General features: G+C 47.9%; 1 protein-coding gene across 1 annotated transcript in view; it reads right to left on the reverse strand.

Annotated features, from left to right (window-relative positions):
- Positions 1-9,664: 9,664 nt before the first annotated feature.
- The window catches only part of LOC138591764 (protein phosphatase 1 regulatory subunit 37), a 56,255-nt gene continuing 52,926 nt past the window's right edge, over positions 9,665-12,993 (reverse strand). Inside the window, exon 11 of the mRNA XM_069662452.1 lies at positions 9,665-10,146. Within this exon, the coding sequence (XP_069518553.1) occupies positions 9,994-10,146 (153 nt within the window). The 3' untranslated portion in view covers positions 9,665-9,993. The remainder of the gene's footprint in view (positions 10,147-12,993) is intronic.

The raw sequence follows: 12,993 nt of genomic DNA on the forward strand, positions 1-12,993 counted from the left end.
CAGCAGCAGAATTCTGATTGAATCACGTCACACCCTGTCAGATTCATCAGGTGACTCTGGAGCGACTCAGCTTGTTGTGAGGTGGAACAATACATTTGTGCTGCCATGCAGGATTTTAAATGAGCACGCTGTGTGTTAGAAGCTCTGGTCTCTGTTTGTCCTTCTGCTTATCGTCATTGCACCTGATGTTTACTCTGCACCTTCCTGACTCTAAACAAACTGTCTGACCTGTGCACGTAGTGTTCCTGTGTGTTCATTTAAAGTTCAGTGTCTCTGTGTCTGTTCTCACTGTCGGTCAGTGAAGCTGATTCGACGTGTCGGTCTGTGCTGGAACGAGTTAGCAGGAGTTCTTTCTGGTGTCACTCTGGTTTGAAGTGTTAGAGCTTTGGAGTGGTTAACTACCCGTGTTTACCACCAGGTGGCAGTCTGAGATCACCTGTTAGCTTACAGCAGTGAGCCTGTCTCGCTGAGAAGCTTTCTGCGTGTTCATGATTTCGTCTAAGATTTAAATCAGAAGGTGAATCAAACTTTAATGATGTGAATGTTTGCAAACACTTTAAAGCTCATTTTAAAGACCTCATTATTCTTATTAAGGAATTTGTTCTGGTGTTTTGGTGATTATCAATGAACAGAAATAGAATAAAATTAGTAGCTATTAAATATCAGTCCTCCGACTGTCAAGAACATTAAATACAATTAAATACATTTTCCAAATATGATATAAAATGTGTAGAATATTCCTTTAACTGCATGTTGGTGCAGAGCAACACAGAAGAACATGTTTTCTTCCTGACAGAGTTTAATGATCCCTTTACGACCTCCTGTGTGTGACTGCCTGACACATGAACCCCCTCACGTGTCAAATATCAGGAGGTGCAGTATTTGTTATTTGTTAAAGATGAAACAAACAGCATTTTAATGTAATGTGCTGCAAAGACGTCGAGGCCTACACGTCCAGACGGAGGTAAAAAATATCTTTGATGCAGATGCTGCAAAAATCACTCTGTAATAATTTTTATGTTTTTGTATGTAAAAATTAAATTCCCTTTAATATCACTAATCATATTAAAATTGCATTATAAGTCAAAATAATCACACTTATATATATATATAGATATTTTCTCAAAGTCACCCTACTGGTCCGTTTTCCATCCGTTAAATGTCTTCTGTGGTCATGGAGGAGCTTCGTCTGAGTGACAGACAGCAGGTGTTTGAAGAAGGTGAGACTCCAGTGTAACAATGTGTGGCCTCCTTTAAAGAGTGTCCTTGAACCCAAAGCCTTCATGTCTGGGTTTATAATCTGTCTTAGTCCAGCGCTTAGAACCAGAGATGCACCATGTTGGATTTTTTGCAGATATCCGATGTGCCGATATTTTCCAACCCTTTTTGCTGATTGCCGATTTCGATGCCGATATATGAGGCTCATGTTATTTTGCACCTAACTGCAGAGAACATCAAATCTGCCCTGCAGGGGAGTTGATTTCATGCCTCCTCTGACTGCAGTGGCCCGCTGGCAGATTCTTGAGATGGCCGATTCAAGTTGTAGTTTGAATGTATGAGATCCGGCCCCTCCTCGCAGGACCGATGCTGAGCACAACCTCGCTGTCCGTTTCAGAAACTTTGAGAAACTGCCGTCCCGCAGACATCTTGCACCTTCTTCACGCCTGACGAAAGAGCGGCAGTGCACACAGTGCGTGCTCACACTCGTGCCGAGTTAATGTCGTAGCATTACGTCAAGTTTTAGGGAATCATCGAGCATTTAGGCGGAATTAAGCGTTGTTTTATTGGCAGAAAATATCGACAGAAGAATGACAAATGATATCATATGACATTTAATATTGTGCATCCCAACTATGAACACAAATAAAACAATAAACAGGCTGAAAGGATGCTGAAATAACTCCATCAGGATGCAGGTTTGTAAAGAGGCTGAGCTCATGCTTTGTCAGGTCTGTCTGCAGGACCACAAGAACACTTCTTTAAAATGACTGTTTTTTGAATGGGGTTTGGTTTGAACATTTCTGATGCAGCGTCAGGATGTCAGGGGAAAACGCTGATCGACTCTCATCACACAGTGTCTCATGAATTTAATCAACTCAAAAACACAAATTAGTGAATAAGAACATTTATATTTTTATTTGTTTTAATTTATCCTTTAATTAACTTTAATTTTCACTGAGGCAAAGGACAGAATAAAATGTAAACATATAAAACAACTGGCCGTATTATAAACGTCAAACTACAGTCTTTGACATCGTGCTCATTTTTTATTGCAACATTTTCTTCTTAACTTAATAACAGAAAAACTTGGAGTCTGGGTTCTTCTGGTGTTGTTATTTATTAATGCACTTCCTTGTCACCATGAGGACCATATATGGAGGCAGCATCAGATCACATGACAGCGAGGACCTTTAACATCCGCTGTATATGATTTATGTTCCTCCATCAGATTTAAGACGAACCTGAAGCTGCAGTAAAGCCGAGCGAGGCGGCATCTGGACTGAATCCACACTCACTGATGCTGGTCACTGTTCCCTAACTCCCCTAATCCACGGAGGGATCACACACACACACACACACACACACACACACACACACACACACACACACGCATGCTCACACATACAGACTTTAAACTACCAACTCTAATAGACAAACACAGGTTTACAGGAGACAGACAGGATGACACACACATCAGACTGCATACACACACACACACACACACACACACACACACACACACGCAGCCTGCGAGCTCTCAGAGAGGCAGAGTGTGTTTTGTTGCTTAGGAACAGTTTGCCTTGCATCTCGGCGGGGGGTCTCCTTTTGAATATCATTACGTCCCCCCTCCATCGGGGAGGACGACACATTTTTCTTTTCTGCCAATATTTATCTGCGACTCGTCTCGCTCTCCGGAGGCCCACACAAACGCTCCCATTGATTAAAGGCAGATTCTGGCTCCAGACGCCAAACCTCTTCTCATGTAAATTTATCAAAACGCCGGCGAGGCAGGTGTCAAGGTGAGGAGCAGCTTCTCTTTAGGAGGAGAAGAGGATGGTTATTAGGACACAGTGGAGGTATGGAGGTTTAGAGCCTTCATGCCAGGACTCATATACATCCTCATTCATTCACAGGTGCAGCCGGAGCTCAGATAAACTGCAGGTAAATATGCTCTCAGAATAACCCCCCCTCCCTGTGGGCTGTGTTTGTACTCTGTCACCTGAAAGCAACGATTTTCCTCTTTTTATTTTTACCTGTATTTGTTTTCATGTTGTCCAAATGTCTCTATTAATTAATGCACGCCGATTAGCTGTTAGCGTCTTCAGTTAGCAGAGTAACACGGCTGCACTCTGGTTTATGATGAGACTGCAGCTTCAGAGAGGATTCTGTGTGTTTGTCTTCTTCTGTCTGAGATGTTTGAACTTGTAAGTTTGCTGCTGCACGTCTGCAGCCGACAGCAGACCTGCTGAGTGTCACATAAAAGTAATGAAACAGTTTATCTTTATATTCTGCCGACTTCTATCTCAACCCTTCTCTCAGGTAACCTTCATTAAAAAGGTATCATCTAATGTTGGCTCGTTTGTTTGAATTATTAACCCTTCCTCTATCACAGGTTTGAGCTGCTCTCTTAATAATAATAATGATAATACATATTATTTGAAGGCGCCTTTCTCGGCACTCAAGGTCACCGTACATAGATATATATAGATAGATCTATCTATAGATAGATATACACAAATTACACATTAAAAGAGAGAAAAAAACAAAGTGGAATAAATAAAAACAATAAAAAGTGACAGAGCGTCATGTGGAATAGGCAGATTTAAACAGATGTGTTTTGAGTTGTGATTTAAAATCGGGGAATGAATCGATGTTTCTGAGTTGGGGTGGTGATGGATTCTCTTCAGCGGTCTATGGGAGCTCCTTTAGTCACAGCATCCACCTGGTGTCTACAGTCAGGCCTGTGACTGCAGCTCTGTTACTCTGCTGTTATTTTAGCACACTGATTAAAATGGACCCGCCTGTCATCCTGTGTCCAGCCTGTTTTAAACCATTTGAGGGGTGTGAGGTCAAATCATGTCGTGTGAGGTCAAATCTGTGTACGTTTTTGCTGAACATTGTTGATAGTCTCCCAGTGCAGCGTCTCCTCCTCAGGGTGACATCTCCTCCATCATCGAACAGACTCTGAGTCTCTGTGAGGGACACGTGTTCGCACACTGAGCAGCTCCTCAGCCTGTGTGATCGTGTCCAACGTAGAATCATGAGGAATCTTCACCAGGAGCTTCATCCATCCTGCTCTCTGCTTCCCCTCCTGACGTCTGTTTACCTGAAGTTAGCACAGAAGTGATCCTTCCTCCTCCTCTCCTCCTCCTCCTCCTCTCCTCCTCCTCCTCACTCCCTGTTTCCTCAGTTACCTCATTCCAACAACTCTTTAGGGTGAACATGTTGATATTCATGGTCTCCAGAGGATGTTTCCAGGTGATTTTTGTCTCTTTGATCAGTCCATTAAGGATGCTGCAGATCTTTAGGCTCCTGTGTGTGATGCACACGATGGTTCATGCTTTAAGGAAACAGAATCTGCTGTGCATATTCATGCTGATGGTTCTCCTCCGAGGATGATGTTGAAACCAAATAAAACACAACAGGCTGTCATGAGTGCAGGTAAACAGCAGCCACACAGACTCACAAGTGTAATGTATGAGACGAGTCGTCTGTCTCTTTAACCGAACAAAACATCTGTGATAAAAAAGTTTCATGTTCTGATGTTAAAATGTGAACGTGGAGGGTTACGTTAAAAACTCATACAGAACTCAGAGCTGCAGTCATAAATCAGAGGTCCTCACAGGTACCAAAGACAAACGTGTGTGTGTGTGTGTGTGTGTGTGTGTACGCGGTGGGAGGGGGGCCAGAGGAGACGCAGAGAGCACCCAGAGGACGCTGCGAGGGGCGGACGGCCCCCGCCGGGCCCCTGCCTCAGGACGGATGGATGGAGGGATCGTGTTGACAAGGAGGAAAGACGAAGAGGAGGAGGAGGAGGAGAAGGAGCCACACGTTCAGCGGGGAGGCAGAGAGAGCCGGCCAGAAACTCATCAAAGCGATAGAAACACCTCCAGCAGCAGCAGGACGTGTGTGTGTGTGTGTGTGTGTGTGTGTGTGTGTGTGTGTGTGTGTGTGTGATGGATGGCAGCGATGAAGGAGGCTGCGTTGAACCATTGTTCATTAGTAAAGAACACGACGGTCCTGCCTAATTGCTCAGCCGTGATGTCAGCGAGCGATGAGTGATTACAGCCAGCGCTGACCTGTCGCTTCATCAGAGCGAGGAAGACTTCACCTCTTCATCCCCCCGAGGGACGGAGGACGGGACGACACACCGCGGACACGCTCACACAGCAGAGTCTGTGACATAGTCAGAGAAACATATCTCTGTGTGAGTTATTCTTTAACCCACATCATGACGTGTGTCCTGAAGTTAACCAAGAAGCTTTGGAGCCCAAACAGACCAATTCATGTCGGGTACAAACTAAATGTAAACTGAAACTGACCCAATAAGTTAAACAGAAACTCATGCCAAAGAGGGCGCTAGAGAGGTCCTCACAAACGGGCGCTAAAGAGGTCCTCACAAACGGGCGCTAGAGAGGTCCTCACAAACGGGCGCTAAAGAGGTCCTCACAAACGGGCGCTAAAGAGGTCCTCACAAACGGGCGCTAGAGAGGTCCTCACAAACGGGCGCTAGAGAGGTCCTCACAAACGGGCGCTAAAGAGGTCCTCACAAACGGGCGCTAGAGAGGTCCTCACAAACGGGCGCTTAGAGGTCCTCACAAATGGGCGCTAAAGAGGTCCTCACAAACGGGCGCGAAAGAGGTCCTCACAAATGGGCGCTTAGAGGTCCTCACAAACGGGCGCTAAAGAGGTCCTCACAAACGGGCGCTAAAGAGGTCCTCACAAATGGGCGCTAAAGAGGTCCACACAAACGGGCGCTAGAGAGGTCCTCACAAACGGGCACTTAGAGGTCCTCACAAATGGGCGCTAAAGAGGTCCTCACAAACGGGCGCGAAAGAGGTCCTCACAAATGGGCGCTTAGAGGTCCTCACAAACGGGCGCTAAAGAGGTCCTCACAAACGGGCGCTAAAGAGGTCCTCACAAATGGGCGCTAAAGAGGTCCACACAAACGGGCGCTAGAGAGGTCCTCACAAACGGGCGCTAAAGAGGTCCACACAAACGGGCGCTAGAGAGGTCCTCACAAACGGGCGCTTAGAGGTCCTCACAAATGGGCGCTAAAGAGGTCCTCACAAACGGGCGCGAAAGAGGTCCTCACAAATGGGCGCTTAGAGGTCCTCACAAACGGGCGCTAAAGAGGTCCTCACAAACGGGCGCTAAAGAGGTCCTCACAAATGGGCGCTAAAGAGGTCCACACAAACGGGCGCTAGAGAGGTCCTCACAAACGGGCGCTAAAGAGGTCCACACAAACGGGCGCTAGAGAGGTCCTCACAAACGGGCGCTAAAGAGGTGTTCACAAACGGGCGCTAAAGAGGTCCTCACAAATGGGCGCTAGAGAGGTCCACACAAACGGGCGCTAGAGAGGTCCTCACAAACGGGCGCTAAAGAGGTCCTCACAAATGGGCGCTAAAGAGGTCCTCACAAACGGGCGCGAAAGAGGTCCTCACAAATGGGCGCTTAGAGGTCCTCACAAACGGGCGCTAAAGAGGTCCTCACAAACGGGCGCTAAAGAGGTCCTCACAAATGGGCGCTAAAGAGGTCCTCACAAACGGGCGCTAAAGAGGTCCTCACAAATGGGCGCTAAAGAGGTCCACACAAACGGGCGCTAGAGAGGTCCTCACAAACGGGCGCTAAAGAGGTCCACACAAACGGGCGCTAGAGAGGTCCTCACAAACGGGCGCTAAAGAGGTCCTCACAAACGGGCGCTAAAGAGGTCCTCACAAACGGGCACTAAAGAGGTCCTCACAAACGGGCGCTAAAGAGGTCCTCACAAACGGGCGCTAGAGAGGTCCTCACAAACGGGCGCTAAAGAGGTCCTCACAAACGGGCGCTAGAGAGGTCCTCACAAACGGGCGCTAGAGAGGTCCACACAAACGGGCGCTAGAGAGGTCCACACAAACGGGCGCTAGAGAGGTCCACACAAACGGGCGCTAGAGAGGTCCTCACAAACGGGCGCTAAAGAGGTGTTCACAAACGGGCGCTAAAGAGGTCCTCACAAACGGGCGCTAGAGAGGTCCACACAAACGGGCGCTAAAGAGGTGTTCACAAACGGGCGCTAAAGAGGTCCTCACAAACGGGCGCTAAAGAGGTCCTCACAAATGGGCGCTAGAGAGGTCCACACAAACGGGCGCTAGAGAGGTCCTCACAAACGGGCGCTAAAGAGGTCCTCACAAACGGGCGCTAAAGAGGTCCTCACAAACGGGCGCTAGAGAGGTCCACACAAACGGGCGCTAGAGAGGTCCTCACAAACGGGCGCTAAAGAGGGCCACACAAACGGGCGCTAGAGAGGTCCTCACAAACGGGCGCTTAGAGGTCCTCACAAACGGCCCTAAACGAGCCTTGAAACAGAGAGTACCTTGGGACACTAAAATGTTCCTTAAAACAGTCACTAAAAAGTGACTTAAAACAGGCTAAGGTACCTTGAAGCAGATGCTAATGGGTCCCTCACCAGAGACTGAGGGTAACCCGAAACTAACATCAAGGGTACCTTTGAACAGACACCAAAGGGAACTTTGAAACATGTATGAAGGGTACCTCTTAACACAGATGCTTAAGGGTCTTTAAAGCAGGTTAAAGGGTTTCTAGAAACACACACTAAAGGCACCGTAAACAAACCTGAAGGGGTACCTGGAAACAGACCAACCTTGTGTAAGGAATGATGAAAACAGACCTTGGAATGCAGAGTAAAGGCCAGAGGCTGGTAACTAACACGCCGAGGCCAGCAACCTGTCTCTACTTGATCTGTCCATCCTGCTCGATACGCACTGAGCATGTGCAAGCCTCGGCAGAGAAGAGAAGGAAGCGATGCGTCTCACTTTCCTCATCAGCCCCGGAGAAACACCGTGTTCAATTCAGGATGTTATTCATTAAGAGGTTCATTTTACATGTGTGTTTTTCATGTGTGGTGAAAGTCATACATGAGAGGCCGTGTGTGAGAAAAGAGGCTGCAGGTGTGTGTGTGTGTGTGTGTGTGTGTGTGTGTGTGTGTGTGTGTGTGTGTGTGTGTGTGTGTGTTGATATTCATGCCTTGCCCTCACTCCTCCCTAACTAAGATAAAGTAGTCCCTCTCCTGTCATGGCCGCTGCCCTGCTCCCACTGCCCCGGCATCTGCCTCCTCTTCCTCTGCCATCAGGACTGGACCGGGTTCAGATTCAGGGAGGGGTGGAGGGCGGAGGGGGGGTCCGATGAGGCGGTTTGGACTAGAAATCGGTCCTGGGGCCACTTTGGCGGGAGGACAGGGAGGTTGGGAGGCGGCCATGGCCTCATGGGTAAAGATGGAGGATGAAGTCAAGGAGCTGAAACATCAGGTGAGGTTTGGGGGCGAATCAATCCCACCTCACACTCTGACTCTGGGGCCATGCTGTATCGTGTGTGTGTGTGTGTGTGTGTGTGTGTGTGTGTGTGTGTGCGTGTGTGTGTGAGAGAGAGAGAGAGAGTCTCAGATCCCATAGAGGAAAGCAGAGATCTCCCCTGTTAGATCCACTCGTCTGATCTCATCTGTCAATCACTGGATCTGTCGCAGGTGATGTGCAGGTGAGGCTGGAGGCGGGGGGGGGGGGGGGGGGGGGGTGTTAGATGATGAAACTGATTTTGTCACATCCAGCAGATCACATCAGAGCTCACAGAGGAACTTTATCTGCTCACAACTTTACCCGCAGACTCTCTGCAGGAAGTGTTTTTCATCACCAAACTAAACGCACCTGCTGCAGCTCTGAGCGAGCGCAGGTACAGAGCCTCATTTGGTCTCCAGCTCATACGATCAATGGAAACCTTGAGGTACCATCGTTTTCTTATGGTCAAAATGTTTGCGTGCAGGAACAACTTCAAAAAGACAGCTCAGCGTAAATGTGCGGCCTGGTGATCAGGCAAAGGATCACATCTAACTAAAGTCACAGGAGTGACGTCGGTCTGAGGAAAACAAACTGTAACTGTGAGACTTCACTGGATCTAAACTTCCTCCCAGGTGAGCTTCAGTTTGATTGCAAAGCAGGTTTGAACAGGAATTAATTTGGTGTTTTGTTGCATGAATATAAAGAAAGTGACAGAAAATAAATAAAGATAAGAAAAGGAATCTCGAAAGTCGAGAAGCCCTCGTGACAAAAAAGAAAACGTATGTTTACGCAGCGTTTGTTGTCTCGTGTCGCGGGCGGGCTGTGACATCAAACACACTTCAGATTTCTGTCTTTCCAGCTCGGTAAAGAAACTGGACTCACGTCTGCGGCTCATTATCTTTGGACCAGTCCATCTTCAGCAGCTGGCAGGGAAACCTCGTCTGTAATGTGTCTGTTATTCACACAAAGTGTCCACTATCGACCAATCAGAACCAAGCATCCACAAGGTCTGATAATGAGCAGTATTACTATACTTTAATTTCCATGTACAGACGGAGCTGCTCTTTAATCGCACTGACACATTAATAGATGAACAGAGACGCTGTGCAGTCTGATATGAGATTTAATATCATATAAACATACACGAGCAGGAGAACAGAGACACTTTAAAAAGCTGAGCTCACACTTTGTGCTGTTTAAGTTTTACAGTTTGACGACATCGAGCTCGAAACACCTGCAGACACCTGCCTTTTATTTTGTAGAGGCATCCTGAAAGTCACTTCCTGTTTACTGTAGCTGTTTATAGAGAGTTCATTTGGTCCACACAGAATTATCAGTCAGCTGCTCAAGACATCGAGACAGGAAGTCTGTGTCCGGGAGAGCTTCTGTACAAGGTCCGCCGTGTGTGTGTGTGTGTGTGTGTGTCCGTGCGTGTGTGTATAGTTCAGACTGTAGTCGTGATCTTGGACCGTCCCTCGCCCTCTGCAGGTAACGCCTGTGAGGTTTCTGAGGTGATGTGGGAGCGGCCGGCGTTGGCGATGCAGCGCTGAGCGATCTCTGACTGAAGCCTCGTCTGAGTCTCCGTCAGAAACTCGTCCTGTCGACAAAACACAGAAACACAAACGATGAAATCAACTGTTCAACGATAAACACAGGCTGAAGGACGAGCTGAGAACCTGCAGAGGAACCATAACTACACACACACACACACAACACACACACACGCACACACGCACACACACACACACACACACACACAAACATGATTTCCTCCTGTTTGTTTCACTCTGACCAGGAAACACTTTGTGTGAAACTAAACTGTTGTTGAGTGAATGTAGCTGTCTCCATTATTAACCTTTGACCTTCTTCTTTCACAACGAGCGAGCAGAACATAAGAGATCACAGAGGCGTTACGACAGGCATCAAATTAAACCTTTAATCTGTGATGGTTGAAACCCTGACAGCTCCACATCGCCCCCATGAGGACTGACGTCTGTCAGCTCCGCCCGTACAGGTGGGGTCACATGCGTCTGCCAGCAGGGCCAGGTGTTCCCTGTGTTCATGTATGAACAATGTTTCACACCTGATGGTTGCGTGTTGTAAAAAGCTCCAAACTTAAAGCTTAAAGAAAAGAAATTCATTCTGGAGAGGAGAGGGAGAGAGGAGTGACAGAGCGAACGAGTGTGGAGTAAAATCAGAGCGCAGGAGACGGGCGGCGTGCTGACTCCTGGCTCGCTGCTGGTCGCCAGAATCACTAATTTACTTTCCCGCCTCATAAATTATCGCCGTGGTGACGGGTGTGATGCTGTCAGGAAAGACCAGCGTCCCAAAAACCAGCAGCAGGTCTGGACGGGAGCCCCGCCTCATCCTCCATCATCGCCCGCTTCTTCTTAAACTCACAGAATCAGCTCCTCGCTCTCAGAGTGAATCTGAACGCTCAGTTTGTAGTGGTTAAAAATAAAAAAGGGATGCAGTCAGAGGGGCGCTGAGGTGTGAGAAACAAGTGCCACCATCACTGAAACACCTGTCAATCACAGAAACACCCCGACACATACCTCTCTATAAATACTATATAATATCAACAACAGATCACATGACCAGGCGGAGTTAAAGGACACCTGTTTTAAATATTCCAACTCTGCAGATCAGCTTCAGCTCACTGAGTTAAAACCCACCGAGGGTTAAATAAAGATGACATGTTAAATATGAACCTCAAAGTGTGTTTCAATCTCAAAAGTTAAACTAGTTGGGCCACAGACAGTACATAAAGATGGCCGACATGACAGCTCCCTAACAGAGAAGCCAAACCCTCTCTGTCGCCCCCTGCTGACAATAAACTATAAAATCAAAATACACGTCAAATACATTTTTCTCAAACATGGTTTCTGTCATTATAGTTAGTTCTTATCATGCTGATGTAACTAACACTAACACTACAGTCACTGAACTTTCCATCAGCGTGAATATCTGCTTCAGACCGACACAAGAAGCTGTTCTGCTGCAGACTGAGCCCACCTGAGGGCTCCAACACGCCAAGGACACCTGAGGGCTCCAACACGCCAAGGACACCTAAAGGCTCTGACACGCCAGGGACACAAGGTAAAGGTGTGTGTCGGGGAGAGGAAGGGGCGGGTCGTCAGCCGATCTCTCCTGCACACACTCTGGATACAGACGATGGCAGCGCCCGCTCCGGGGGGTTTAGGCTTCACTTGAATACGAGAGGAGGAGGAGACGTGTCGGCCATCTTTCTCTGTAAATGTGTTTGTAATGTGTTAATAAACTATTAATTACCAGCGTTCTTATTTAGTCTCTAACCTTCTAAACTTTCGGACTCACACCGTCTTTCTTCCCTGTTAACTAAAACTCGTTACAAGGACCTTAAAATAAATACACTTGAACCTTTTTCTTACCAAATATAAACTTTTCTGAGCTGCAGTGTGCTCCTTTCTCCTCCCCCCTCCTCTCTCTTCACCTCCCCCTCCTCCCCCCTCCTCCCCCCTCCCTCGGTGGCGGCGGTCTGCAGCAGAGCAGTTAATAAAGAGATTGATTATCGGCCTGTCAGGAAGTGACAGTTGGACAGGGCTGCTCTGCGTGAATGACAGAGGGCACGCTCACCACGCAGCAGCCCGCCTGACACACACACACACACACACACACACGGATGCCTTTGCCAACACCGGGGGTAGGTGAGGAGGAGGTGGGGGAGGATGTGGGGGGGCTGGATGGGTGAGAGGTGGGCATGTGGAGAACAGAAACACAACCTTCTGCTGGTGGAAGAGGTTTGTCTGTGTGTGTGTGTGTGTGTGTCTCTGTGTGTGTGTGTGTGTGTGTGTGTGTGTGTGTGTGTGTGTGTGTGTGTGTGTGCGTGCGTGTGCGTGTGTTGGTGGTGGGGGGGTCAGAGTTCACAGCCACAGCCTTCTGGAGGGAGAGAAACAGGGAAGCCAACGACGCCTTACAGCAGAGCCAAAGGGGTCAGAGACACACGCACACACACACACACACACACGCGCACACACACACACAGACACACACACACACACACACACACACACACAAACACACACACACACACACACACACACACACACACACACACACACACACACACACACACACACACACACACACTGCCGGGTATCAAACCAAGGATACACAGAAACGGTTCAACACGACCTCAAACGATGTCCGTACAGTCAGAATAAGAATCTTTCTCCCGTCTGATTAACAATTTCAAACCATGTGATGAAGCTAATGTTAGCTTGCTAGCTTGTTAGCTTGTTCTTGTTGTTATGAGGCTTCTCTTAAAGGAAAAATAATATGAATTGCATATTAACTTTAGGTGTTGTATTTCTGTCGGCGCTGAGTCCTCGTTACCTTCATGTCTTCATCCACTCTCTGTCGACTGAGCTGTGGGTTTGTGCAGCCCTCAGCCCGCACACCTTCC

Source organism: Semicossyphus pulcher, unplaced genomic scaffold (genome assembly GCF_022749685.1).
Source record: "Semicossyphus pulcher isolate SPU_LCO1_2020_fin unplaced genomic scaffold, fSemPul1.0.p SCAF_14, whole genome shotgun sequence".
NCBI lineage: Eukaryota > Metazoa > Chordata > Actinopteri > Labriformes > Labridae > Semicossyphus > Semicossyphus pulcher.